Source organism: Cuculus canorus, chromosome 16 (genome assembly GCF_017976375.1).
Source record: "Cuculus canorus isolate bCucCan1 chromosome 16, bCucCan1.pri, whole genome shotgun sequence".
NCBI classification, from domain to species: Eukaryota; Metazoa; Chordata; class Aves; order Cuculiformes; family Cuculidae; genus Cuculus; species Cuculus canorus.
The window spans coordinates 149,602-176,719 of record NC_071416.1 but is presented as its reverse complement, the minus strand read 5'-3'; the positions used below and the strand labels follow the sequence as shown (position 1 = coordinate 176,719).

Below are 27,118 nucleotides of genomic sequence, written 5' to 3'. Positions count from 1 at the left end.
AAGAAGGACTTGGGGTGCTGGGGGATGAGAGGCTCCACATGAGCCAGCAACGTGTGCTAGCAGCCCAGAAACCAACCATGTCCTGGGCTGCATCCAAAGCAGTGGGACCAGCAGGGCCAGGGAGGCGATTCTGCCCCTCTGCTCTGCTCTGCTCTGCTCTGCTCTGCTCTGCTCTGCTCTGCTCTGGTGAGACCCTACCTGGAGCACTGCATCCAGTTCTGGAGTCTTTGCCACAGAAAGGACATGCAGCTGTTGAAGTGAGTCCAGAGGAGGCCACAGAGATGATCCAAGGGCTGGAGTTCCTCTGTGCGAGGACAGGCTGAGAGAGTTGAGATTGTACAGCCTGGAGAAGAGAAGGCTCTGGGGAGACCTTAGAGCAGCTTACAGCACTGAAAGGGGCTCCAGGAAAGCTGGGAAAGGGCTCTGGATCACAGAGTGCAGGGATAGGATGAGAGGGAACAGTTTTCAGCTGCAAGAGGGGAGATTGAGATGTGATCTTAGGAAGAAGTGTTTTCCTGTGAGGGTGGGGAGACCCTGGCCCAGGTTGCCCAGAGCAGTGGTGGGTGCCACATCCCTGGAGGTGTTCCAGGCCAGGATGGATGGAGCTTGGAGCAACTGGATCCAGTGGGAGGTGTCCCTGCCCATGGCAGGGGAGTGGGACTGGATGGGCTTTAAGGTTCCTTCAAACCTAAACCATTTCATTGATTCTAACTATTAATGCACCCTGGAGATGATCAAGACAGAACAGAAGAGGGCAGAAGGCAGCGACTTGGGAAAGGGTTGGTTTGTGAAGAGTCTTGCACAGATAAATCCCTTTTCACATCTTTGTGTCTGATTTATTGCAGATCCCAGATGGAGATAATCAGGCTGGGTCAGACCTAACTGAGAAAAGCTGACAGGCTTCCAGGTGCACAGCACATTCTCTAAGTTCCCTGATCTGCCTGTTCCCATTCCTCAAGTTGGGTGAACAAGGCAGTGGAAAAAGCACATCCAGTTTTAACAACTGTTTTTCAATTCATCACATCCTGTTCACAGAATCACAGAATCACAAGGTTGGAAAGGACCCATTGGATCATCGAGTCCAACCATTCCTAACACTCCCTAAACCATGTCCCCAAGCACTTCATCCACCCGTTCCTTAAACACCTCCAGGGAAGGTGACTCGACCACCTCCCTGGGCAGCCTGTTCCAGTACCCAATGACTCTTACTGTTGGTTTCAGTTCTTTGAGTTCCTCGCAAATGAAGGCAAACATGTTGATTTGGAAATCTATATTGTCAACTTGGCAGTGCATACATCCTGTATGTTCTCTCCTCCTTTCTGCTTCTCCTGTTCTTTAAGCCAGGTGGATGCACTTCCATGGTCACAAGGGTCTCTGCTCATGGGTTTGTGGTCTTGGTAAGCACAGTACAGATCCTAACAGAGATTGTTACAAACTGCACGAGGCCCTTGGCTGCTCTGCCAGAGTATGCACACTGCTCTCCAACCCTCTGATGAGCAACACTGCGAAAAAGTAAAGCACTGCTGAAGTGCTGGCACAGAATAACACTGAACTGTTAAACCAGTGATCTATCAACTCATCACACCTGAAGTGCTTGTCTTTGTATTAAAAATGACCTAAAACAGTGGTCTACAAGACCATATTGGCCTCTGGTCTGTCCCCAGACTTATCAAGAAAGGTGCAAAGCAGATGACAGGTAGCTACTAGAATGAAGAATGAAACCAACATACAAATCCATAAATCTTCACAATTTTGATTTGAACAACCATCACTGCAGCTCAGCGAGGGATTTTAACTAGCGACCTTCCGAAAAGAAGGGTGCCATGTCCATCCCCTTGTTATCACTGGAGTTGATCACAGGCCTGGATGGTGCAGCCCTGAGCAGGCTGCATGGAACACCGGCGAAGTCAACACTGGCTGATGAGAGAGCCTGTTTTTTAAGATGCTGCTGTCAAGTTGAGTAGTTTGTAATTGTCTCTTTCCACAAAACCCAAAAGCTGAACAGTGCTGTGTGTCAGACCCTTTACATCCCTGGAGGTGTTCCAGGTCATGTTGGACGGGACTTTGAGCAACCGGATCCAGTGGGAAGTGTTCCTGTCCATGGCAGAGGGCTGGAACTGGGTGGGCTTTGAGGTCCCTTCAATCTAAAGCATTCCGGAATTCTATGATTCATCTTGCCTAACTTCAGCTGTCCAGAGATGTGGCGTTCAGTTCCCATAATCCACTTGGCCCTTCCCCCAGGACAGAAGTCTGAAGTAAGGTTTCAGCTCTCTGGACAAGCCCATCCCTCCCTTGTGTAGATGATGAGCTTCCACTGGATGATTCATTGGGTTAAGCTACCTGGCAGGAATTACTGCTTTCCTCTTTGGGGATTTTTATTTTGTTAATGTTGCCATTTAAAACTCACTCTTGAAAATGTTCAGTGTGGTACCAGAAATACAACCTTTTTGCGGGCTAAGAAAAGCTGATTTCCTATCCTACAAAGAGATCTGTCTTCACATAAAGGAAGTTCCTGGCATGTGAAGGCACTCATAGAAATCTGAATTACAATTCATTCACTCCTCCCTCTGAAGCCACAAAAGAAGAGCTAATCACTCAGGCTCCAGTTTTGACACGGATTGCTGCCAACCTCCATAAAAGATCACAAAACTCAAGCTGTCCTGTGCCAGTCACAGCAGAAGGACTGGAAGGAGTTTCCAGCCTGCTGAGAAAATCCGTTGTTTTCCAAGGCAGTAGAGGCAAGCACCTTTCACCCAGCAGTTCATAGAAACAGCCATACCCTTCGATTTAACAGCAGTTTGCACCCAAGAATCCCCAAGTAATGAGAACTCACGTGGCCCACAAAAATTAAACACATATGAGTGGGAGGCAGGCATTTTTTCCATTGGCAAAACCAAAAGCTGGGAGGTGTTCCAGCCAATAAACTCCAACAGGAGACAATTTGGAAAGGAAGAAGCAAATGCAACTGAAGTGTTTTATCAATAAAGGGTCCTGGTAGGTGAGACAAAGCATGTAAAAGCAGACTTAACTGGAAAACCAGAGGCCCTGAGGAACAGCAATGACCACATTGCAGCTATTGCTGTGGGTTCTGTGGTAGGAAAGGCAAAAGAGAACACAGTGTAGCACTGAAGTGATTGTCTGTCAAATATAAAATGTAACAGCTTGGGCAAAATAAATGGTGGGTGAAAATTATCCTTTTGGGACACAGGGATGAGGTGGGACAGGTCCCACAGGAAGAGGAAGCGTCTCCAAAGTATGAATACCTTTGCACAAGGCCCTGATGAGATCTCAATTACAGTTACACAAATAGTTGTGGTCTCCCAAGTGCAAAAAGATGGAATGAGATTGGAAGAGCTCCAGGACGGGCTGTAGGGTGTCTAGGGAATCGGAACACCTATTTCATACAGTGAAGCTAGAAAAGGAGTGGCTTGTTTACCAAGAAAAATGTCACCACTGTGTAATTCCAACAGGGCACACAAAAAGTGCCCAAACCAGCATCTGTTTGCAGGAACAAAGATGAATCATCCCTGAATTGACTCAGTCTTAAACAGAGTGTTTTATGAAAGTTCTGTGATGCAACATCACCGGGTTGTGTTCATCACCTCCATTATCACCGTTGGTGCCCCATGTAGGCAATGCAATCAATGAAGTGAAGAAGCTTCCAATAGCAGCTCTCATTTGCTTTTTTGGCTCCAGATCTGCTCTTTTTGTTGTTAGGCAACACAAGCTGGAGGCTTTGGGGCAGGCAGTGAGGGTAAGTCCCTTCCACAGCCACATTTGCCACTCCTGTGTGGACCAACAATCACTGCCCTGCCCCACTCTGGGTCTCACCAGATACTGAGACTTCAGATGGTTAAACTGCTCCCATGCTTCACTCTACCAAGCTCTCTGTGCATGTCAGTACCAGCTCGCTTTCATAGCAAGGAAGAAAGGATAGCACCTAAAGCCCCAACACTGAAAAGACTGCCTCCAGTTTGGAGTAAACATCAGGACATGGGAGATCAGGTTTATGCAAGCCATTATTTCTCTGAGTTGCATTCTTACAGGTTTTTTATCCTGCAGGTCTCAATCCAGCTCTCAGCATCAATCTCTGGTCCTGAGATTGATGGTCCCTGAGACCTCTGCTCTGTTGCTGTCGCCACTGTCCCTCCCTGCCTCTCCACTGCTGCCTGGGGAAGCAGCCTTCTGTGTCACCAATATCTCGTCGTCATTTTGTTAGCTCTCCTCCTTTTCTTACTTGGATTGATTTCTAGAACCCTACTGAAATAAGGGGGGGAAACTGCTGCCCGGCTGAGACAGGGAGGTAGGAGAGAGTGGGTAGGGAGGTCTGGTAGCCTGTTGACAAACCAGGAAGGGGAGAAAAAGTTCTTTTTCTGCTGTTAGCAAAGCTTTCATTCTCTCATCACTGTTGTTCTCTGCCTTTCATCTTCTCCTAAAAAAGCATTGTACAGAATTAGCACTATAGCACAGGAAAATCTCTTGTTCCTTAGAGGCAAAATGTTGCAACCAAAGAGAGAATTAAAGTCAAATGGCACGATTTTGCATCTGACTCCTGGTGCCCTCAAAGGTTATCTGAATTTCCCTAGGGTTCCATTTCCCTGTACTGAGTCAGATCATAGAATCGCAGAACCACAGAATGGTTTGAGTTGGAAGGGAACTTAAAGCCCACCCAGTCCCATCCCCTCTGCCATGGGCAGGGACACCTCCCACTGGATCTGGTTGCTCAAAGCCCATCCAACCTGGCCTGGAACACCTCCAGGGATGGAGCAGTCACGACTTCCCTGGGCAACCTGGGCCAGGGCCTCCCCACTCTCACGGCAAAACATTTCTTCCTGAGATCACACCTCAATCTCCCCTCTTTTAGCAGAAAACTGTTCCCCATCATTCTATCCCTGCACTTCCTGATCAAGAGCCCCTTCCCAGCTTTCCTGGAGCCCCTTTCAGTACTGGAGGTGGCTCTAAAGTCTCCTCAGAGCCTTCTTTTCTCCAGGCTAAACAACCCCAACTCTCTCAACCTGTCTTTCCAGCCTGATGGCACTGGAAAGCATATGGCACAGATCAGATGCAAAACCAGCATCTTGGAGCAGGGCAGCTTTAACCACTCAACTGTATTCCAATTGTTGAGCAAAGCACCACTCTCAGGCAACTACTGTCAGTTACATTGGATCACCCCTATCCCTTGGAGAGCAACCAGCACTGGAAAAATAACATTTCTATCAGAAAAATTAAGAGAGTGTTGTTAAGAGCTGCAAAGAAGAAGAATTAGCTTTTCTGGCTTCTTATTTACAGATGCCAATTAATCAGAGGATGTGCCAAGTCCAGTCAGTCCCGGGGCCAAGTTCCATGGCCAGCTAGTGGCCATGGTGATAGGAAATCAGTGTTACCACCACAGCCAGTGCATTCACGCCAGTGGCCTGAGAGGAGAAGAGTTGCCACGTGATGAACTGAACACTGAAGCTCCCCTTATTGCATCAGGACCAGACTGTTGTCCCATGGCAGTGGACAGGACCACGTTTAAGGAAAGCTCTGTGAAGACAGCAGCTGAACAGATGTGCTGCCTCACCCCAACATAGGAGTGAGTACAGCAGGAAACACTCCTTAGAATCACTGTCATTAAGGTTGGAAAAGACCTCTCAGCTCATCCAGTCCAACTGTCAGCCCAAACCCACCGTGCCTGCTAAACCACATCCACACGGTTTTTGAACCCCTCCAGGGATGGAGACTTTACCACTGCCGTGGGCAGCCAGTTCCAATGCTTCATCACTCTTGGTAAATAAATTTTCCCTAATATCCAATCTAAACTTCTCCTGGCAAAACTTGTGGCCATTTCCTCTCATCCTATCCCTTGTTACTTGGGAGAAGAAACCAGCACCACCTTGTTCCAACCTCCTTTCCAGGAGCTGCAGAGAGCGATGAGGTCTCCTTGCAGCCTCCTCTTCTCCAGGATAAACGGCCCCAGGGCCCTCAGCTGCTCCCACAACACCTGGGCTCCAGACCCTTTCCCAGCTCCGTTCCCTTCTCCAGACATGCTCCAGCCCCTCAATGTCTTTCCTGGAGTGAGGGGCCCCAAACTGAACCCAGGATTCAAGGTGCAGCCTCACCAGCACTGAGTACAGGGGAACAATCCCTTCCCTGCTCCTGCTGACCACGCCATGGCTGATCCAAACCAGGAAGCTGTCGGCCTTCTTGTCCACCTGGGCCACTGCTGGCTTGCGCTCAGCTGCTGTTGACCAGTACCTCCAGGGCCTTTTCTGCCAGGCAGCTTTCCAGCCACTCTTCCCGAGCCTGAAGTGTTGCATGAGGTTGTTGTGTCCCACACGTATGACCCAGCACTGAGCCTTATTGAACAATTTACCTGGGACCATTGATCCAGTCTGTCCTCATCCCTCTGCAGAGCCTTCCTCAGATTGACACTCTTGGCCCACTTGGTTTCATCTACAAACTGACTGAGGGAGCACTTGATCCCCTCATCTAGATGATCTATAAAGATGTTAAATAGAACTGCCGCCCTCCTTGGATCATCTGAAGCTGGCTTTGTAGCACGCAGGGATTGATTGATGCTGTCCGAAGTAGCTATGGTCTTGGTCCAGAAAGTGTGTGTGATTCACCACCTAAATCCACCAGCCTCTCCAGTCCTGTGGAGAGCACCTGCTGTGCTATCCGGGCCTTTAGGGACCATGTCCCAGAGGCATTCAGCCTTTTTCCATTTCTGCAGGTGAGTGCAAGTCTACACCATGGTTCTGAAGCTGCATAAATCCAATGGAAATGTTGTGACTCGGACATTATCCAGCTCTTTTAAATGGCAACACCTGCACAGTCAGCAAATCCTATAAGTTTCTTGCACGAAAATAAGTTTTGTCTTCACAAACCATATGAAAGGTATGTTTTCATTTTGTCCCTCAACTTTTTAAAAAGGCTACTGGGTCTTCCTCCCATTTGTCTCCACTCCTTTTTATGAGAGTTTGTGTGAATGGGCTGTAAAGTACAAGGAATGTGGACAGAGAAACAGTTAATGGAAAACAGGAGGAAAGCATGTGCCGGAAAGGTAGCATGTGAAAGTCTCCACTAAGATCTGGAGACGGATGGTCCTGTTGAAACCACCTGGACTGACAACCTCAGCTTGCCCAGAACCAAGAGCCTGCACAAGGCCACCAGCACTCCCTGCCATCCCCAACAACTGGGTAACTTTGGCCATGGCCAAAAGGGTAGCAATAGCCACGTGCAGGCAAAGACAATGGGGTACGTACACCTGAGGAAGTAAGGAACTGCCTGAGGGGCTTTCCAAACCCCGAAGCCACTGATTCTCTGCGTCTGAGTGCATGGCCAGGCTGGGGCTGCCAGCCTCTGCTCCAGCAGGGCGACCCACCAAGCGTGAGGTAGGAGCAGCTCAGGCTTAGGGGCCGAACTGCCATCCAGAGGCACCTCGGTTCCACAGGCCAGAGAAATGAATCACAGGATCACTGAATGATTTGGGTTGGAAGGGACCTTAACGCCTGTCCAGTTCCACCACTGCCATGGGCAGGGACACCTCCCACTGGATCAGCCTACCCAAAGCCCCACCCAACCTGGCCTGGAACACCTCCAGGGATGGGGCAGCCACCACTGCTCTGGGCAACTTCGGCCAGGGCCTCCCCATCCTCATCGCAAAGAATTTCTTCCTAATGTCGAAATGCGCCAAGAGCAAAGCTGCCTGGAAAGGGGAACACCTACCCTGGCTCTAGGCTTAGCCCTGCTCCATCCTTTCCGCCCCGTCCCGGCTGCTCCCGCTCCCACCCCCGCTAGGCGGTGCCCAGAAAAGCCGCCCTAACGCCTTCGCTTTCCGGCTAAGTTCGCCCCTCCTCTCTCGCCGTAGCGGCGCGGTGGTGCTGGGAAGTGGTGCGGTGTCTCAGTGCCTCCTGGGAGTTGTAGTCTTCCTGGGCGGAGCTGCGCATTCACGCCCCATTGCTCGGCGGCTCCCGGGAACTACAGCCGGCGGCGGCCGCTGCCCGACCGCGGCGATGGCGGCTCCCTTAGTGCTCGCGGTGCTGGTGGCCGTGACGGTTCGGGCCGCGCTCTACCGTTCCAGCCTCGCCGCCTTCATCTCCGAGCGGGTGGAGGTGGCGACCCCGCTCAACGCCTGGAAGCGAGGTGAGGCCCGGCCTGGGAAAAATATTCTTCACCGAAATCAGAAAAAATTCATCACATCAGGAAAAATATTCTTCGCCGAAAGGGTTTTCAGGCACCGGCAGAGGCTGCCCAGGGAGGTAGTGGAGTCCCCATTCCTGGAGGGGTTTAAAAGACGGGCTGAGGAATATGGTTTAGTAGTGGTCAGGTATGGTTGGACTCAATCTCAAAGGTCTTTTACAACCTAGGGATTCTATGATTCTATGAAATTGTGCAACACAGTGGGCGCGGGCTGTCCCGAGGGCAGAGCGAGTGCTGGGCGCTGTGAGGGGACCCAGCAGGCTTGGCCGTGCCTGTGCCGCAGAGCTGGAATGGCAGAAGGGCCAAATGAGGCCCGGGTGCAAGGCATTGGCATCCAGGGCTGAGCAGTTCTCGTTACACTGGGGCTGCACAAAGCACTGCTGCAGTGTGGAGTCGACTGCCAGACACTAAGTCCTGAGAGATGCACAACCTTCCTTTGCTCCTGCACAGTTCCCAGCATGGCTCATGTGCTCTTCCCAAGGCTGAGGGACAGTTCAGTCAAGGTTCTTGGGAGGAATCCATCTCGTTGTGTTTGAGGCTGTTAGGAACTTAATTTACCTTAAAGACAACCTTATATGCAGTTTAGGCTGGATCTTAGGAATAAATCTTTTTCACTGAGAGCGGTGAGGCCCTGGCCCAGGGAGGCAGTGGCTGCCCCATCCCTGGAGGTGTTCCAGGCCAGGCTGGATGGGGCTTTGAGCAACCAGATCCAGTGGAAGGTGTCCCTGTCCATGGCAGGGGGTGGAACTGGATGGGCTTTGAGGTCCCTTCCAAACCAGCCTGTGATTCTGTGATTTCCCTCTGAACACATAGACCTGTTTCCCATAGCTTCTTTCACTGCATATGCTGGTCAGTCGCCAGGGAATGTTTGGGCTCAGTTAGGTGGAGATGCTATGACAGAACCTGGACATGTGTTGCAGTGCCAGCAGTAATTACATGACTGCAAAGAATTTGAATTAATGCTGCAAAATATCAGAAAGTTTCAACAACTGATAAAGTTTTAAACTTTGCCTGGTAGTATGTATTAATTTCTGCTCTTTTATTGTGTTTTTGGAGGTTTCGGGTCTCTCCATATCTAATTAGGCAAAATAGTTGAAGTAGCATACTATGTTGTGATGTAGAATTAAGTATTCTCCAGTGTATGTACAAGGTATCACCTAATAGGTGACTTCAAATCAGTAAATATCATAGAATCATTGATGTTGGAAAAGACTTCTCAGCTCATCCAGTCCAACTGTCAGCCCAACCCTACTGTGCCTGCTAAACCATGTCCCCAGGTGTCACGGCCACACTGTTTTTGAACCCCTCCAGGGATGAGGGCTCCATCACTGCCTGGGCATCTGGTTCCAGTGCTTCACCACTCTGTCAGTAAAGATATTTTCCCTAATATCCAATCTAAACCTCCTCTGGCACAACTTGACACCGTTTCCTCTTGTCCTGTCTCTTGTTACTTGGGAGAAGAAACCAGCACCCATAACCTCCTTTCTGGGAGCTGCAGAGAGTGATGAGGTGTCCCCTCAGACTCCTCTTCTCCAGATTAAACAGCCCCAGGACCCTCAGCTTCTCCCACAACCCCTGTTCTCCAGACCCTTCCCCAGCTCCGTTCCCTTCTCCAGGCGTGCTCCAGTCTTTCCTGGAATGAGGGGCCCAAGTCTGGACCTAGGATTCAAAGCATGGCCTCACCAGCACTGAGTGCAGGGGAACGATCCCTTCCCTGCTGGTCACACCATGGCTGACACAAGCCAGGAGGCTGGTATCCTTCTTGTCCACCTGGGCCACTGCTGGCCTGTGTTCAGCTGCTGTTGACCAGCACCCCCAGGGCCTTTTCACTGTGATTTATATGCTGTTAAGTGCAAAACATTTCAGCTGTGGCATTTTTAGCTGTTACAAATAAACGAATCACAGCTAACTGTTCAGTTACTAGAGAAGTTTGCATGGAAGAAGTGAGAAAACTATTGATTCCAGCTGGCTGTTGGCTTGCTGAGGTTCTCTGTCACCCATTCAGCTGGTGATTCAGTGTGAAATTCTTATGAATGGATATTTTGAAAACAAGAGTTGTACCATCATGAGCTTTTCCTTTTCCCACGTGACAGGGTTCTAATGCAGATGTTTTGTGTGTTTTAGTGGTGGAAGGATTAGCGCTGCTGGATTTAGGGGTCTCGCCATATTCTGGAGCTGTTTTTCATGAGGTTGGTGTGCCTGCTTTCTTTTAAACATGATATTCAAGTGGTGCGTTCCTTTGTCTTACCACTCATGGACTGACAGAGGCTGGAGACCTGAAGGCTTCAGACAACCTGGAACGTGTAGTTGTCAGTGCAATAGCACAATGTGGAAATGCCATTCAGCACAGAATAACTCGTTACTGTGTTGTAGGCAGACATCTGCTTATTTTTCACCGCCTAAGGAGAGTTTGAAATACAGGAAGTCTGTAATAAATAAATCGTCCAGGTGTTTCTGTCAGCAGAGGCTGGGGTGGGAAGAGACTGTCATTGTGAATCTGAACGCACCTTTACTGCATAGCAGCATCTTGAGTTTCTGCATTTGCAGAAATGTTAACGTCAGCATCAGCACGCAGTACATTTGTTCCTCACCTTGAAAACGCCACGCTCCTCCAAGCACTTAGACACTGGTGGGGTTCTGTGCTCCTGAGTGGTCTTGTTGATGCGAAGGTGCACCAGTGCATGGTGTCACCTAGGGGTGAGGGAGGTGTTTTCTACCTCTGAAAACTTGTTTCTCATCAATAAATTTTTCTTTAAACACAATTTTCTCCCAGACTCTGAAATATTTTCCATGCTTATTTATGCCATGATGTTATTTTATAAGTATTTCAAAGGAAATATATTTTCTTGCAGTGAAGACTGAATTTACTCCAGATCAAGCTTTTCTGTCAAAGGAATAGTTCAGAAACTTGCTCTTCCTCATTGAAGGGAGAAGCCATGGGAGTAAGAGGATGATAGGGCTGTAGTCCTAGTGCTTTATGTTTTTAACATGCTTTCTTCTTTTTGCTTTATTAAAGGCTCATCTAAACAACAGGATAAACGGTGAAACAAGCTGTGTAGGAAATACTTTCAAAAGTACCTGCAAGCAATCTGAAAAAAATAGATTCTCAAGAAAATATTATTTTCTAAAGCTGTTCTTTATTGCCTTCTATGGTAACTAGCACTATGCTGGTAGAATTGAAAAGTTGGAGTAGAATGTAATTTTCAGAGTTGATGGTGTCTTTATATATATAAAAGAGAGACCTTTGCAAGGAAAAAGACCAGATTAGTGTGCTTTGATTAATCATTTTACTCTGAAGAACAGTGTGGTAGAAGAGCCTACGGAAAATTGCAGTCTCTTGTAGTACAGCTCCATTTTCCTCATCAAATCACTTGTTGTTTTATATGGGCAATATTTGATGTGGGTTTCCCTTCTGCTCCCTTCTAGACCCCGCTGATAATTTATCTCTTCCACTTCCTGATTGAATACGCTGAGCTGGTGTTCATGGTAAGTGCTCCTGGAAAGGTCCCATTCTGTGAAATGCTGAGTATGACTTCCCTTTCCCTCATGCAGGAATCGGGGACCTTCACGCTCCCTGTAGTTCAGATTCCTGCTGACCTCACGGTTGAATGAGAAAAGCAGCTTTGCCAGTACAAACTCACATTCGGGCTTTTCCCTTGTTTACATATTACTTGTCTTTGATGAGTTCTTGGGTAGATCAGTGTCCTCGCAGAGGGACAGGGTGCTGGCATTTGGTTTCGGGTTCCAAAGGCTGCCTCTCACAGGTCAGAATACTTTGTCCCCCCAGCCTCATCCCTACACAGCTGAAATCCACTGCCAAATCTCAGGCCTGCAAAGAGAGCAGAAATGGCTTACTCCTCCAAACGGAGGTTTACTCTCTTGTAAACCATTCTATGAGCTCGGTGGAACTGAGAGGGACAGAAATCATACAGTGAGCTGCACATACTGCCTGGTGAAGCCTCTCTTCTCAGATCCCTGCTGGGCAGGGCTTGGACAGAGCTTACAGCCGTCTGCCTTGTGCTGGTGCTGTTATTCCGGTGGCTGTTCTGCTGCCTGGGAAGTCTGGGTCAGCTCAGGCACTGTCCTGCCGGAGTAATGGACAGGGGGATTAGCCAGCTGGGCATTGCCCCCAGTCGCTGTGCTCTGATTAGAGCAGTGATTCATAGAGTCATGGAATCATGGAATGGTTTGGGTTGGAAGGGACCTCAAAGCCCATCCAGTTCCACTCCCCTGCCATGGGCAGGGACACCTCCCGCTGGATCTGGTTGCTCAACGCCCCATCCAGCCTGGCCTGGAACACCTCCAGGGATGTGGCACTCACCACTGCTCTGGGCAACCTGGGCCAGGGCCTCCCAACCCTCAGAGGAAAGCATTTTGTCCTACAATCGCATCTCAATCTCCCCTCTTGCAGCTGAAAACCGTTCACTTTTGTCCTGTCCCTGCACTCCGTGATCAAGAGCCCCTCCCCAGCTTTCCTGGAGCCCCTTCTCAGTACTGGAGGCTGCTCTAAGGTCTCCCTGGAGTCCAGGCTGAATAGCCCTAACTCTCAGCCTGTTTGGGAGATTAGAATCCCTCATGTGGGATTCTTTCTGTTACCTTTACATACTTCTTTCCATGAACAATTTCTTTCCCCTCAATTCCCTGTTCTTTCATTTTGTGAGTATTAATATTGTTGATACAGCTCAAGGCTTCGAGGTTAACCAGCAGTGTGTGAGCACAGTGTACAAATCAGCAGTCTAGGGTTTTTAAAAGTTGTTTTTCACTCTGGTGAGCTGAGTCATATCAGGGTCCTTATTCAGCATTGCAGTAGTGACCCAGACCTTTTCCTCTGTGTGTTTATTTTGCTCACAGTCTTTGTCTGCCTTGCTTTTTCAGATCACTGATGTTCTAACTGCTGTAGCTCTTTACTTGGCCATCCAGGACTACAACAAAGTTGTGGTAAGCTGACTTGCTATGTTGCTGGTCCTCTTCTCCCAGCAAGTATCATTGTCTTGTAGCAGAGAAAACAGGTGCCAGAGGCTGTGGTATCAATCAGTCCTCGTGGCGGTAAATCTGTTCATGTCTGGATGATCAGTAAAAATGGGGCTGAATGGGGTATTTGAACCTCGGTTGTGGCAGTATTACAGTAGGAAACAAATCAGTGTCTGGAGCTACCATACTGCACTTGGATGATGATCACAGCCATATGAATTCTTTGATCTGAAAGGAATATAAAGAATTTGAGAAATTAGTGAGAACACAATGGCCAGTGAAGTGCAGACAAATCTGGGGTCACAGTGCGCAGAGGACATGTGAGATTTCAGAATATGTGCTGGAAACCCACCTTCAGCTGTTGTGGCAGTTTGCAGCATGCAGAATTAATCGCTGGCCTATGGATCTGGCAAGATTGGAGCATGCCTTTTTCTTGCCTCTGCTCCCACAGTCTGCTCTACACTCTGTACGCTGAAGTTGGAATGTTTTACCATGAACAGGGTTTGTGTTTGCTCACAGTGTAAGTTAATACATAGACTTGGAATGTGTTAGGGAAGGAATAAAACCTTCCAAGGATGCTGATCAATATAAATAATTCTAGTGAGCAAGGTGAAAGTCTTACACTAAACATTACTTATTCCCTTCAAATTACTAGTACCTCTATTTGGGGCTGAGTTATTCCTCCCACCTCTCTCATAAGTAGCTCAAAGAACATTTTGTGTAGGCAATGCTGTGTGCTCTGCCATTCCAGAGGGGCAGTGAGTGGAGGGGCTGCATTTCCTCCATGTGTGTTCTCCCACCCAAGTATATGTGTGTTCCTTGTCCTCTGTCTTTGAGGTGGAAATAATCCATGATAGAACTGCAGACATGTAAAAATCCTGCATGAGAGTTACTGTGCTCATTGAGAATTTATTACTAGGATTGCTCTGCTTCTGTCTCTCCATGACGTAGCTCAGTAGCTGTGACTGCAGTTGCTCTTCTGTCTCTGTAGAAAGCTTTGTAGAACGAGATAGATTAAAGAAAGAGATTTGGGATTACTAAAGGATATTTAGCATAGAGGTGTCCACCTTGAAAATAACAAAGACTGCCTGCTTTTGTTATTGGTTTCTCAGGGTTTCGCTGTTGAACAGTGAATCTATAAAGTCAGTTTTTCGCTGGAGACCAGGCAGGCTTTAGGAAGATGGAGAGTATTAAACTCTAGTGTGGAGAATTCACTGCCAGCTGTGCCAAGACCTAGACAGAGGGGATTAAGGAAGTTCAAATGAATAAGAGATTATCTGCTTTCTCCTGACTTCCACTTCAGTTGTTAAGCATTTGGGACAAGAAAAGGGGGTTGTTTTGTTTGTACGAAACCTTGCATGACATGAGTTTTGGCTCTCGCCTGAGGCTGGTATGTGCTCTACAGTATCAGAAATCCCAAGTGATAAGAAATGGTGTCTTTCCTCATCTGACAGTCGTTTTCACTTGTTCAGTTCAAAAAGCAGAAGCTCCTGATAGAACTGGATAAATACGCGCCAGATGTGGCTGAACTCATCCGAACGCCCATGGAGATGCACTACATCCCCCTCAAGGTAGCACTGTTGTAAGTATTGCTTCCTGTCACCTGCTGCGCCTCTTCAGATCCCACTGGGTTTGACTTTTCTGATTTGGGACTTCAGCATTTGTTGAAGACTTTTTTCCCCCCAGAAATTCTGAATTTCCTGTTATGCAGAAAAATCTCCACAGCCCTGAATATCTCGTTTGAAAGTGAAGACCAGATGCTTTTCCAAATGTAAATTCATTCAGGCCCTCCAACACAGCCCAACAGCATAGGGTCATCAATTTGGTAGCAAGAATGTTGTGTCTGCACAAATTATATTCCCATTTATTTTGCCAAAGTGTGCCAAACTTCTCAGAATTTATTCCCAAATGTCTCTTTTCAGAAGAATTAGGAGAATGTTTGAGTAGCTGGATGAAATGTTTGCTGAAAGTCACAACTTGAATATCCCAGAATTACTTAAACAGTAGAAAGATGTTCTCAAGTCATCATCTTAATAATGTCATCTTTTGCTGTTCCTCTATGTACTAAACATTTTTTTTTAATTTCAGAAAGCTTCAACTAAAGTAAATAATATACAAGCAAGGTACTTAATGCCAAAGGATTCTTCTTTTCATTGGGATTTTGACACAAATAAATTATTATCTGAATTGTTCTGTGTCAGAGAGAGTTTTCCATTCGATAAATTGTTGGGTTTTTTCTGATTTTCACGTGAATTTTGTAGGTAGATTTCCCAGGGTGCAAAAGGCAGAGTTGGTAAATTGCAGACCCTTGTGTATTTATCATTGTTGCATATTATCACATCAAAGTTGGCGTTAAATCATGCTTATCCTGCTGTAGGCCCTCTCTAGAAACACAGAAGGCAACAGACTGAGACTCAGAGAAGTAGGAAGAATGTAAAGAGATAGTTAGGAAATCATCAGCCCTATCCACTCTGATTTAGTTATTAGCAAGGTTGTTGGTACATTATCTTGCTTATTGTACTGGTGATCCTTCCCATCATTTTCCTGCGCTTTGAACCTAGTTAAGTGAGATTATTGTAACTCATTTCCAAAAGGAGCTGACATCCTTAGGAACTAAAGCGTGGCTGCATTGTGGAAGGTAAAGGTGTTCAGAGGTTGCTAACTTTCTGAATTCCAATTGAAATATGCCAAGGTTCCATAGCTGGCGGCTTTCGTGCTCCGTTCATGTCGTGGTGGACATAAACACTTTCTCTGCCCTAGCAGGCATGTGCAGGTGCAATTGAGTTGAAGGAAACTCCACTAACATCACAGCATTTATTTCTATCTTGCTATCTTCTTATTTTCATTACTTCAGAGACAGTAGATTTGAGTAGCAGAAAGAGTTTACTTTGGAATCCATAGTCCTAGGTCTGACTGACTAAATGCACAGTGGGTCTACAAAGCAAGAAACATTTTTGGTTGACATTTCCTAGGATAGAACATGGTTTTTAGACATCTTCCGAATTGTCTCCTTTTCTCCAGTGGTTACTGTCTGAGGCTACAGTCAAAATCCAAACAAAGAACCTGTTCAGCTCACTTAATTTGATGAAATTTGAATGTAAATAAGCAAAAAGAAATGGCAAAGTGCCTCTGCTTCTTGTTTGGACATCTCTTCAATTCAATGTTGTCTCCTTTGAATGTAACTTTAGCTTTGCTCTTTTTCAGCTACCTGTTAAACCCCTACACTGTGATGTCTTGTGTGGCCAAGTCCACCTGCGCCATCAACAATAGTGTCATTGCATTCTTCATTTTAGCTACAATAAAAGGTAATGCAACAAAGAAAAAATTGTTCTTTAGAGATTTCTATAAAGATCAGGAAAGCAGCAGGAATTAAATCAAAGTGGAATTTTTGCAGATATGATGACAGCAAAGATCTCAGTGAAACCCAGCAATAACAGGACTGGAGCAAGGTCAAAGTTCTACCTGAAATCACAAGATAAAGAGACTTTAGAGTCAAGTCAAAACTTAGTGTCACCTCAGCATACCAAGGAGTTACACCTCTAAAACCTGACTCCTTTCCTTGGGTGACTTCGAACAGTTTTCTGTTATGAAGAACTGCATGTCTGTCTGTAGGAGGGCTTAATGCTCTGCTGCTATTCTTTTGTACATGAATGTGCACTTAAAGTGTTGTATACAAATTATCTTCAAAGTGTATTTTTGAACTTTTATTCAAAAGCCAGCAATTGCCTGCAGCTGTTATTTAGCTTTCGCTCACAGTTGTAAGCTTGGATGGAAATTGGTTCATTGAGCCATTGGGAAGCAGGAACAGTAACCAAGGACGCATTCGGCACGGCTGAATCGATTTGGACAGTGGCTCTTTCATTCATCTTGTGCGTAACGCCAGGTTTCTGTTTCTTTTATGACTCCCCAGTACTCAAGTCTTTTAGCACACGATTCGTACTGATCACATGTTTTAGGAGATCTCTTGTGGATCAGAGGAAGGGTCAGTCAGATCTCTTGTTTCAAGCAGCATCCAGACCTTACGAAGAAATCTGATATAAATTGGCTTTATTAGTGTTTCCAAGCAAAAGTTTTCCTCTAGTTATTGAGGCAGGAGGGGCTTTGATTTAAAAGCATTTGCAGAAGCAGGCATGTGGGGTCAGTTTAGTTAAACTGATTTTTAACCATTGACTGATACTATAAGACGAATAGTTCAGTCCTAGACAGAGCTGCAGTGGCTGTCCCCTGGGTTTCCTCCCTGATCAGGAGTGGCAGCCTCTAGGTTTTAAAGTGGGCAAAGAGAGGATGTCAGATTATGATTTCTTTAGATCTGCGCAGATCTGAACACTGAATAAAATAGAGTTTAGAGGTGTTTCTGTCTAGGAGAGTGAGCTGAAGAGTGGAGAAGGCTCATCACTAGATAACCTTGTGTTTTTTCTTTCAAAAGGTGGAAGCAGAGAGAAGTTACTGAGTGTTGAATGTCAATGGGCTGACAATAGTCCAGTGCACCAAGTCAGGATTTTTGCTGTCTAAGCCTCATTTTTACAGATGACATCCATCAAGTGACATAAGACTAAAAGCTATAACCAGGCTACGACACTGGGTGCTTGTGTTTTTATTGTTTACGTTTTTGAATTGATTTCTGGTGTTGGTGGTGGGCAGTGTGAGTACTCAGCACTTGGCTCAGCCTGAGACACCTCAAATAAAGTTTCCTCAATAAAGGCATTCATATTTTTAAGACCACTTGGAAAAGCTGTGCTAATCCTTTCTCTGCCTCGGTTTTGGTGTCTGTAAGGTAGGGCTAATGCCACTTTGTTCCTTCAGTTGCACACTTTTGCTTGCTGCGTTTCACAGAGTTTTGATGAGGGCCCTGACACAGTCTGGTGTTGAGATTATCCAGTGTAACAGCACTTCCATGAGGATATGACTGAGGTGGATGCATTCCCATGCACAGAGAGGAGCCAGCACAGACTGTATATAGACTGGGTTGCATGAATCTCTTTCTGTGTGTCAGTGATAGGAGATAAACCAGTCAGTAGTTCTTTCTTGTGGGAGAATCACCTTGGTATGAGTCATTCACCGTTGAAAATGTCATAAAAAAAATGGAAGCTGTCCAGGACACTTTCTGCAAAAAGCGCCTTTAAATGGTGTTCTGATAATTATAAAGCCCCTGCAGAGGGTGGTGCATTTCTTCCCGTGGATGTTCCTTACAAATGAACCTGTTTTTTTCTCTGCAGGTAGTGCCTTCCTCAGTGCTGTGTTCCTGGCCTTAGCAACATACCAATCTGTCTACCCTCTCACGCTGTTTGCTCCAGCACTCCTTTACCTTCTGCAGGTGGGTGGTTTCTGACTGTCGGTACCTGTTGTCGTCTTGTGGCTGTGCAGAGACAGCCTGAGCTATTGAGAGGGGAGCCAGGCAAGGCCTGAGTATCAGAAAAAGTGACTCTTTTCAAGCCATGGAAAGGGTGAAGCCTTCATGGGGATGGCTGTGCATAGAGAAGGAGCAGAATGTCATCTACGGAACTGGTTGGTGTTCAGCTCGTCCAAAATAAGTGTTATTTTATGTGTTACGTGACTAGCAAGGAGGATTTTAGACGCAGGGAATTTCCTTTGCACTGACATGGATCACTGATCTGCGTTTAAATTGTCCAGACTCAGAAACAGTGAGTTGGAGTTTAACGGCAGAAGGCACATGCCCGTGAAAGTGGCTGGTTGCCCTTGTCCTTTCCCCATCCCCCTGAATTCCATCAGGTCTGGCCTTGATCCTTCATGGGTACCTGGTGCCTCGACAGGCAGACACTGCTCCAGGCAAAACCAGCCCAGCAGCAGGCTGGTGGCACATCTCAGACACGTGTAAATTTTGGGGTTGTCCTATGCAGGGATAGGATTTGGACTAGATGCTGGTGCATCGCTTCCAGCTCAGGTCATTCTACGATTCTATGGGTGGGGTTTAAAGCTGAGGCAGCTCTTTGCTAGAGCGAATTCATCGCCAGTTCACCTGCGTGTTTGCCTCCAGTCTACCCTAGCTCTTGTGCTGGCACTGTAAACAACAGCTTAACTGAGATGAAAATGCACTTAATGAAGACTGATCATTTGCTGATCTTATTCTTACCTGGGAGCAAGGTGAGGCTGTGGCCACCAGCAGAGGAGACTCATCCCAGTTCACCGATCACTCGGTGGTCATTTTTGTTATTTTTGCCATTCTGAAAGTCCTGCTGTTGAGTGTTTCGCCAAGGCTTTCTTTTTTGCTTTTGTCCAGTCTCCCTCATGATTTTTTGTAGCTAATCTTAACTACAGGTTCATTCCAGCATATTCTCAAATCTCCGAACTTCAATGGAGAACAGAGAAGTTCTAGTCCATTTGCTTTCCCTGACTGACGTGAGTGTCCCTTACCTTTTATCAGATTTTTTTTTTTTCATTATTACTCTTTGCAAGAAGGAACTTCTGCAGTCAGTGTTACTTTTTCAGTTGGATAACTCATGGAGCATTTAGTTTATATATTTTATATTTTGGTCTCATTTTTCTTTTTTTTAACTTTAGACAGTAAAGGGGCAGTAAAATACAAATGTTGTGTTCACAAGCCACAGTAAGTGCTTTGATGTGTGAATGCGTAATCTGCAACTTTGAAAGCGGACCATGCTTGTGTGTGTTCTTGTATCCAGAGTTGTAAATGAACTTTCCTGGATTCTTGGTGCAGAATTAAATAGCTTTTCTCCGGCACTTTTCCATCCACCCTGCCAAAAATTCTGAGTACGCTTGCTGACATTGTTCCAGCCAGAGGTATTAAACACACTCTGACTGAGAAAATAGAGCAAGCGTTCCACAGAGCCCACGTCAGTCAGAGCTGACTCTTTGTATGTCTCCTGCCAGTGTAAACCCTAGTTTCAGATGGGAAAGCTCCGTCACTGACTTGGTGCTCAGAACTCAAAGCAATTCCCAAAGATGTTTGCCCCTGTGTGGGTATTTGTCTTTACTGATGCAGTCAAGGGACCTCTTGGAGTGCGATACCTGTGTAGTGTGACCAAGGGCTCGTGGCTGACCTGTCACCAATCACATGTGGCAGTGTCAAGGCTGCAGCAGTTGTCTTTGAGGAGGCAACCTCTTAGAGGGGCTCCTTTGTGCTTAGGAACCTTCTGGATATCATCTTTCCCTGATTTCAACAGAGCATGAATTCCAGTTAGCGTGGTAGAGCCCTGGCCTCACAGGGTGGTGGGTGGCAGAGCAGGATGCTCGGTCACCCTGTTGATGTGAGTTTGCCAGAGGAGGCAGACAGCAGTGCAGTGTTGCAGATATCTAAGATAAAGTGAGGAGGCATGTGTAAATCTCACACATCAGACTTGACTCGCTGCATGCAGAAACGACCAGCTTAGCTACTGTATTTTCAAGCACAGTTCTGGAAATACGTGCAACGCAGACGAGTTAGTTGGCCAGAGTGAAGGAAATCAAACAAATTGTGTTTGAGACTTGCTTCTTCCAGTGCCATAGTGCCAGTGTTTGATGCTTTCTTTCATTGATTTAAAATTATGTTCTGAACACTCAGGCTTTCTTGTGGCTTTCCGCCTGCTGAGGGATATATATCCACTTGTGTTTCATTTTCAGCGTCAGTTCATACCAATAAAACTGAAAAGTAAAAGCTTCTGGCTTTACACCGTGCAGTATGCAGCCCTGTACCTGTGCAGCCTGGTGGTGATCATCTGCCTCTCCTTCTTCCTCCTCAACTCCTGGGATTTTATCCCATCTGTGTACGGGTTTATGTAAGTATAAGGGTTCTTACTGTTTTTTCTGTCTAGCCCCTGCTGTGTTGTTTCTTGTGCACGACACACAGGTCCTCCACTCCTGTCGTAAGGAGAGTGTGATCTGTGATTTTACTGGCAGTGCAAGAAAAGAAAGTGAGTGTGGAGGAGAGCAGGCATTGGCCAACTTCTGTTAATTAAGTAACAACAGGAATTGGAGAAGGCAAGAGATGTTTTCTACTGAGTTGACTGGAAATGAATTTGATAATTGAGCTACAACAGCTGCAAAACTTTTGTCTCTGGAGAAATGTATGCTTGAGAATCATTAAAATCCTGCCTAGGGAAGCGTTAGTCCCTTTTCCCTCCAGTTTTTCACGCCTTTGGTTTCGCTTCCATGGATTTAAAGTATAAGTTCTCCATCCAGTTGCACACGATGATTAATTAGGGTAAGAGAAGCAGGGCAGTGAAAAACAACCATATTAAAATGTTACCTTGACCTTTCTTTTTGAATTTCAGCCTTTCCGTTCCAGATCTGACCCCCAATATTGGCCTTTTCTGGTACTTCTTTGCAGAGATGTTTGAACACTTTAGTCTTTTCTTCGTGTGTGTGTTTCAAATCAATGTGTTCTTCTATACCATCCCCTTGGCCATAAAACTCAAGTAAGTATGTTTCTCTGCTAGTTTTTTTACTCTCTGTTGACTGGTGAAAGCCTGTAGCACAGGTTTCAGATGTCTGGATCTCCAAGCCTGAAAAAGATAGGGATTTTTAGTAGGGCCTGTCGTCCTTATTTACCAAAGTTTCAGTCTTTGTTCCTCGTAAATAGAGTGAGTTGGGCTCTGCTGTGCAATAGATTGTGTTACAGTCATCAAAAGAGAAAGTAGAAAGTTAAGCTCTAGAGATGCCTGCTCTCTGCCAGGATAAGCCAGGGCAGTCTGAAAGCGAGAAGTCGTGGCTGGAACTTCAAGTTCTTTATTGCCAGAAAGGAAGTGAAAACTTTGGGACATTCCTAGCAGACTGTGCTGACGTTACTCTTCTTTCTGATAAAAAGACCCATTTAACACCTGGATCCTCATTGAGGTTCTCCTGTTGACATGAAATGGGTACAGGCATCATGACATACCAGAGGGATGGCTATGGGCTTCTCCAAATATCCTGCACAGAAGAGGTGCTGGGTGCTTTTTGGCAAATGAGACAGAGCTGGGGAAGAGCAGCCCAGGTGACAACTGTGTAGACGTGTGTTGAGTTGAGACAGAGAGTGAGCAGTTGTGCATCCCCTTATACTGCGTCTCTGCGGAGCAGCTCAGTCTACCCTGCCTAGCATTCAGAGCCTTGTTTTGGAGAGAATGAGGGTAGAAGGACCTCTCTGAGCCCTTCCCACAGTATGTTTGTGCCCTTGCTGATATTTATTTCCAGTTTCCAGAACCTCTGCTGCATCCTCTTATCCTTTGAGTCTTTTCTCTTCTAGGGAACACCCTGTGTTCTTCATGTTTGTCCAGCTTGCAATCATTTCCATCTTCAAGTCCTATCCCACCGTGGGAGACATTGCCCTGTACATGGCCTTCCTTCCAGTCTGGAGCCACCTTTACAGATGTAAGTTCTTTGTGTTTGATTGTTCCTTATCTGGAATGAGAGAGGGCCTCTCCCATAACTGTCACTGCTACACCAAACCAGACTCATGTCCACAGGCTCTTGTGGCTTCCTTGGGGTGTCTGGAAGGAGCTTGGTGTTTCTGGTGGTGCAGTCTGTAACATACCTTTAGGACTCAGATTGGAAGTGGTTGAGGAAGGAATTTTCAATTGTACCTGCTTTCCCCCCTCTCTCCAAGTTGTTCTGAAGATTAACTGTTTTGTAAGAACAGTGGCAGTGCTTCTGAAGAGTCAGGTAGCTCCCTTATGCAGGGGAATGGCTGTAGTCTTTCAGTTACCTTCAGGGACTTGGGCTGAGCTGTAGCCAAGCACAGCAACACAAGAGCTGGGATGCTTTGTACTGCTGCTGCCAAAGGACAGGCACAAATAGTTCTCAGAAAACCAAATCTCTCCTGACCTGATAGTTCCTGGCTCTTTTAGGGGAAGTTGTGCTTGGTTTTTGTCCCTCTGAAACACACTTACACTAATGGATTCTGGCCATGCTTGCACATCCTGAGGTCATGTGTTTGTTAACGTGTTTGGCCTACATGGGTTCCCTCCTCTTATGGTGCTTTCATTTTCTTACCACCTCCTGAGGAAGTATCTCTCTTCCTATGGCCCACAAATTCATTATTGCCCGTGGCTATCAGCTTGGTCAGGCTAGGGAATGGTGTGCTCTACACTTTTGAGTTATGATGCTGGCAGAAAGGCCCTTCTCAAAACTGCTGATTCTGTAGTGTAGACACCAGAAAGCCAAGGAAGAGTGTTTGGAAGCAGGACCTAGACGGAAGAAGTTTCAAATGAGGATTTCACACTCAAGCAACAGCAAAAGTATTTATTTTAAAGGGAAATACAGTAGATTTCTAATAAAAGCTAGCCAGGAAATTATTAAAGCAAAGTATAAAAGATTATTGGAGACCAGTATGTGTGGGCAAGTGCCTCTGCCTGCTGCATACACCTAAAGACCATTGCTGGTTGCGTGAGTATGGCTGCTCAATGACACATCATTTTAACAGCTTGGTTTTCTTTTGCAGTTCTCCGGAACATCTTCATCCTGTCCTGTGTGCTCATTGTCTGCTCCGTCCTGTTCCCTGTTCTGTGGCATCTGTGGATTTACGCAGGAAGTGCCAACTCCAATTTTTACTACGCCATCACGTTGACTTTCAATGTAGGACAGGTGAGTAGTGCAAGGTGGACAGGGCTGCATTGCAGGTAGATCACTGGACTGGATGTCCTGTCAGCAACAGGGAATTCTGCAGGATGTGTCTGGCTCTTTGCTCTTGTGCACTCCTGCGTGGCAGCTTCCTGCCTCTCCTGTCTCTGGCTGACACCTGCCTGGTCCCCACCTTCTGCCACAGTAACGGAAAGGAGTTCTGGTGGTGTTTGAGTGATAGCTTAACAATCCAGCCAAATTGTGCTGCAAGTTACATGGTCTGTTGCGCAACAGCAGAGGAAAAGCATTCTGGGAAGGTAGGACTAGGATCACACACGAATGGAGGAGGTGAGCTAAGGTGGGGAATGGAAACAGCAGCAGTGGGGCCAAACAACAGGCAAATGAGAACTGCCCATACACGGGGACACAGCACCAGTATTTCTGAGCATTATACCTCACTGAAACGCAGGGTTGCAGGCGTAGGCAGGGTCCCAGTCGTGCCAGGCCTTGTGGCCCTGCGGCCCTGCTTCTCTCAGGGCCATTCTTGATACACAACTTTCATTTGCCTTAGGGAAAGCAGAGCTCAGCATCCCTGGGGAATGGGATTCAGTGTATGGTCCTCACTCTTCTCTGTGCTATTTATTATGTCCCTAAGCCCTAGGACAGTTTCACACATGGGTGGAATTTCCTCTCATCCTGTCCCTAGTTACTTGGGAGAAGAGACCAGCACCCACCTCATCACAGCCTCCTTTCCAAGAGCTGCAGAGAGCGATGAGATCTCCCCTCAACCTTTTCTTCTCCAGGCTGAACAGCCCTAGGGCCCCCAGCCGCTCCCCATAAGACTTGCACTCCAGACCTGCTGCTGTCTCCTTAGAGGAACTGTCTGTGGGTGTTGGACTCTTCTCCCAAGTAACAGGACAAGAGGAAACAGCCCCAAGTTGTGCCAGGGGAGGTTTAGATTGGATACTATCATAGAATCATAGAATGGTTTGGGTTGGAAGGGACCTTAAAGATCATCCATTTCCACCCCCTGCCATGGGCAGGGACCCTCCCACTGGTTCCAGTTCCTCAAGGACCCATCCAGCTCGGCCTTGAACACCTACAGCGATGGGGCAGCCACCACTTCTCTGGGCAACCCGGACCAGGGCCTCCCCATCCTCATTGTGATTTTTTCCTAATGTCTAATCTAAGTGTTCCACTTTCCAATTTATAGCCATTCCCCCTTGTCTTTCACTACGTATCTTTGTAAAAAGTCCCTCCCGAGCAACCCCTACTAGGTAACATTTCTTCACTGGCAGAGTGGTGAAGCACTGGAAGCGGATGCTCAGGAGTGAAGTCCCCATCCCTGAAGGGGTTCAAAAACTGTGGCCACGGCACTTGGAGACATGGTTTAGCAGGCGTGGTGGGGTTGGGCTGACAGTCAGAGTGAGCTTTTCCAACCTTAATGACTCTGTGATTCCTACACACTGGTAGTGCAACAAACAGATGAGTGTCAGCCTCCCTTGACTCAGTGCTGCAAGGCAATGAACACGGCATGTTCATAGGTTCACAGTGTCCCCTCTCGCAGAGCTCAATGAGTAGCGTGAGAACTTCTTAAACCCCTTCAGGCTCCATCACAAATGCACATCTCTTTGTATTCCCTGTTCTGAACCATCATTAATGTGTCTGAACATCTCACCTCTTCAGATCCTACTTGTCTCGGATTATTTCTATGCCTTCCTCCGGCGAGAGTACTACCTCATTCACGGACTCCACTTGATGAGGCAAGATGGGACAGAGGCCATGCTTGTTTTGAAATAAGGATTGTGCCCACCATTCCTGGGGACATGGACCACTCTAAGGAAGGTGAAAAGCTTGGGGTATATGGGGGTGGGTGGGGAAGGTTCTCTGAATAAGGCCTGACTTTGGGAATGACACCTGCTGAAAGAAAGGGCTGCAATTCTTCTGGGAATACCCTCATGAGGGAGTTCAGAGACTCAGAGCTGCAAGTAGGAGCTGCAATGCCTCTGTTGGAGCATCTCCCTCCTTCTCTCAGCCATGCTTTTCACCGTGACTTCAGCCATCAACGTCGGGGCAGTCCGTCAGGAACTGGAGAAAGTGTCTGAGTGGAATCTCTGATCCAGAAAGAGCTTAGACCACAAGCTGTCTAATTTAATCACTGCTTCTTGGAGATGTTTGCTTCTTCCAGGAATTTTCCCCTCACTGCCTTGACCAGTAATGTTCCCGCCTGGCACGAGACGGGCTCTAGGTGCCTCAGCCTGGGATGCAGATGCCATTTCTTGCTTCTACTGTTGTGGGATATGGAAAATTCATGTGCTTGGGTATAGCAGGTGCTTGGGAAATGAATCATGACTGAGGATGAATGACCTGTTGGAAGGAGGACAAGCTGAAGCTGCTACCACAGGAATAATCCTGGAGCTCACACATAAGAACTGGAACTGGAGTGATAGCAGGAGCGTGGTGGTACCGGGTAACTGCTGTATCCTAGAGAAGCAACACAGCAGCTTCCATGTCAGGAGCTGCGTTGCAGAGTCTCAGAAGAAGGAACATTACTGTGGAGATAGATTCCCGCTACCCCTGGTTATTGTAGGGTGACAAAGCTCGGCAGTGCAGGGCTTGTGCTGTACTGCTGTGATTGCTGGGATGTGAAATGGGCCTGTGTTAGGGATCAGGAGGTGTTCAAATCTCCCCTTTGAGGCCCTTCACCATATCCTGAAGGAGCCTCAGCCACTGCTGTTGTGGAGCTGTGGGGCTCCTGGTGCTCCACAGCCACTGGATATGCACTTCCCAGTGTTACCCTCTTGCAAGGACAGTGATGGTACCTCGTGTCTGTGTGCAGAGCACGCAGGTAAAGCTGCTGCCACTGCTGCCACTGCAAATGGGACCTGCTGGGGCGAAGCCACCTGGCCACCTTGTCGCTCTGCTGCTCGCGTGGTGGCAGAGAAGTTGTAAACGCAGTGTGAGAGCTTCTCGTGTGCCAGGCCAGCAGGCAGCTTCCCCACAGCCCAGGACAAGTCCAAAGGGCTGGGAATGTCACAGATCCAAACCAACTGTACCTGGTACCAAGCAGCCGTGAGGGCGCTGTACCCAGGCGGTTGTGTCAGCCACTCTTCTTTCTAGACAGTGAAAACTTTTGCCTTACTGCACTGCTATCAGCGCTTTGGTGGGGGAGTGACCCCAGCCCGGCTCAGCCCCTGCACTTGGCCGCAGCCTGCACCTCGAGGGGTGCCAAGCAGGGAGCATTATAAACTGTGCAAGTTTTAAACTCTGCTGGTGTGCTCTGTGTTTCAGAGGGGACCAGAGGATGATGGGGACTCTGGGAAACAGTGAGAAGCACATGGATGGAAGGGTCTTGAAAGAAATGCCGGGTTGAGGAGGAAAAGCAGTGGCCCTGGGGTGTGCGGAAACACAGTCTGGTTTTAGGAAATGCAAGCTGGGAATGGTTCAATCCGACAGCGGCATAAAGAAAACC

General features: G+C 47.2%; 1 protein-coding gene across 3 annotated transcripts; it reads left to right on the top strand.

Moving 5' to 3' along the window:
• The first annotated feature begins 7,908 nt into the window (after nucleotides 1-7,908).
• Nucleotides 7,909-26,860, top strand: PIGU (phosphatidylinositol glycan anchor biosynthesis class U). 3 transcript variants are annotated; one of them, XM_054081204.1, is made up of 13 exons: nucleotides 7,909-8,127; nucleotides 10,309-10,373; nucleotides 11,611-11,670; nucleotides 13,060-13,122; nucleotides 14,628-14,737; nucleotides 16,360-16,460; nucleotides 18,372-18,469; nucleotides 20,734-20,888; nucleotides 21,384-21,527; nucleotides 22,334-22,458; nucleotides 23,528-23,670; nucleotides 25,333-25,491; nucleotides 25,529-26,860. In XM_054081204.1, the coding sequence occupies exons 1-12, from the start codon at nucleotides 7,998-8,000 to the stop codon at nucleotides 25,444-25,446; spliced, it is 1,308 nt and encodes a 435-aa protein (XP_053937179.1). In that variant the 5' UTR covers nucleotides 7,909-7,997; the 3' UTR covers nucleotides 25,447-25,491; nucleotides 25,529-26,860. The 3 variants fall into 3 exon arrangements, with proteins under 3 accessions (XP_053937179.1, XP_009563654.1, XP_053937180.1); XM_009565359.2 differs by lacking the exon at nucleotides 25,529-26,860 and having other exon boundaries at nucleotides 25,333-25,519; XM_054081205.1 differs by lacking the exons at nucleotides 10,309-10,373; nucleotides 25,529-26,860 and having other exon boundaries at nucleotides 7,986-8,127; nucleotides 25,333-25,518.
• Nucleotides 26,861-27,118: the final 258 nt, after the last annotated feature.

Bases quoted from the DNA above. Each gene is read 5' to 3' on its own strand.
- PIGU (XM_054081204.1), top strand. From the start codon at position 7,998: ATGGCGGCTCCCTTAGTGCTCGCGGTGCTGGTGGCCGTGACGGTTCGG. The intron at 10,374-11,610 runs GTTGGTGTGCCT...GCTCCCTTCTAG, and splicing joins CTGGAGCTGTTTTTCATGAG to ACCCCGCTGATAATTTATCT. The intron at 11,671-13,059 runs GTAAGTGCTCCT...TTGCTTTTTCAG, and splicing joins ACGCTGAGCTGGTGTTCATG to ATCACTGATGTTCTAACTGC.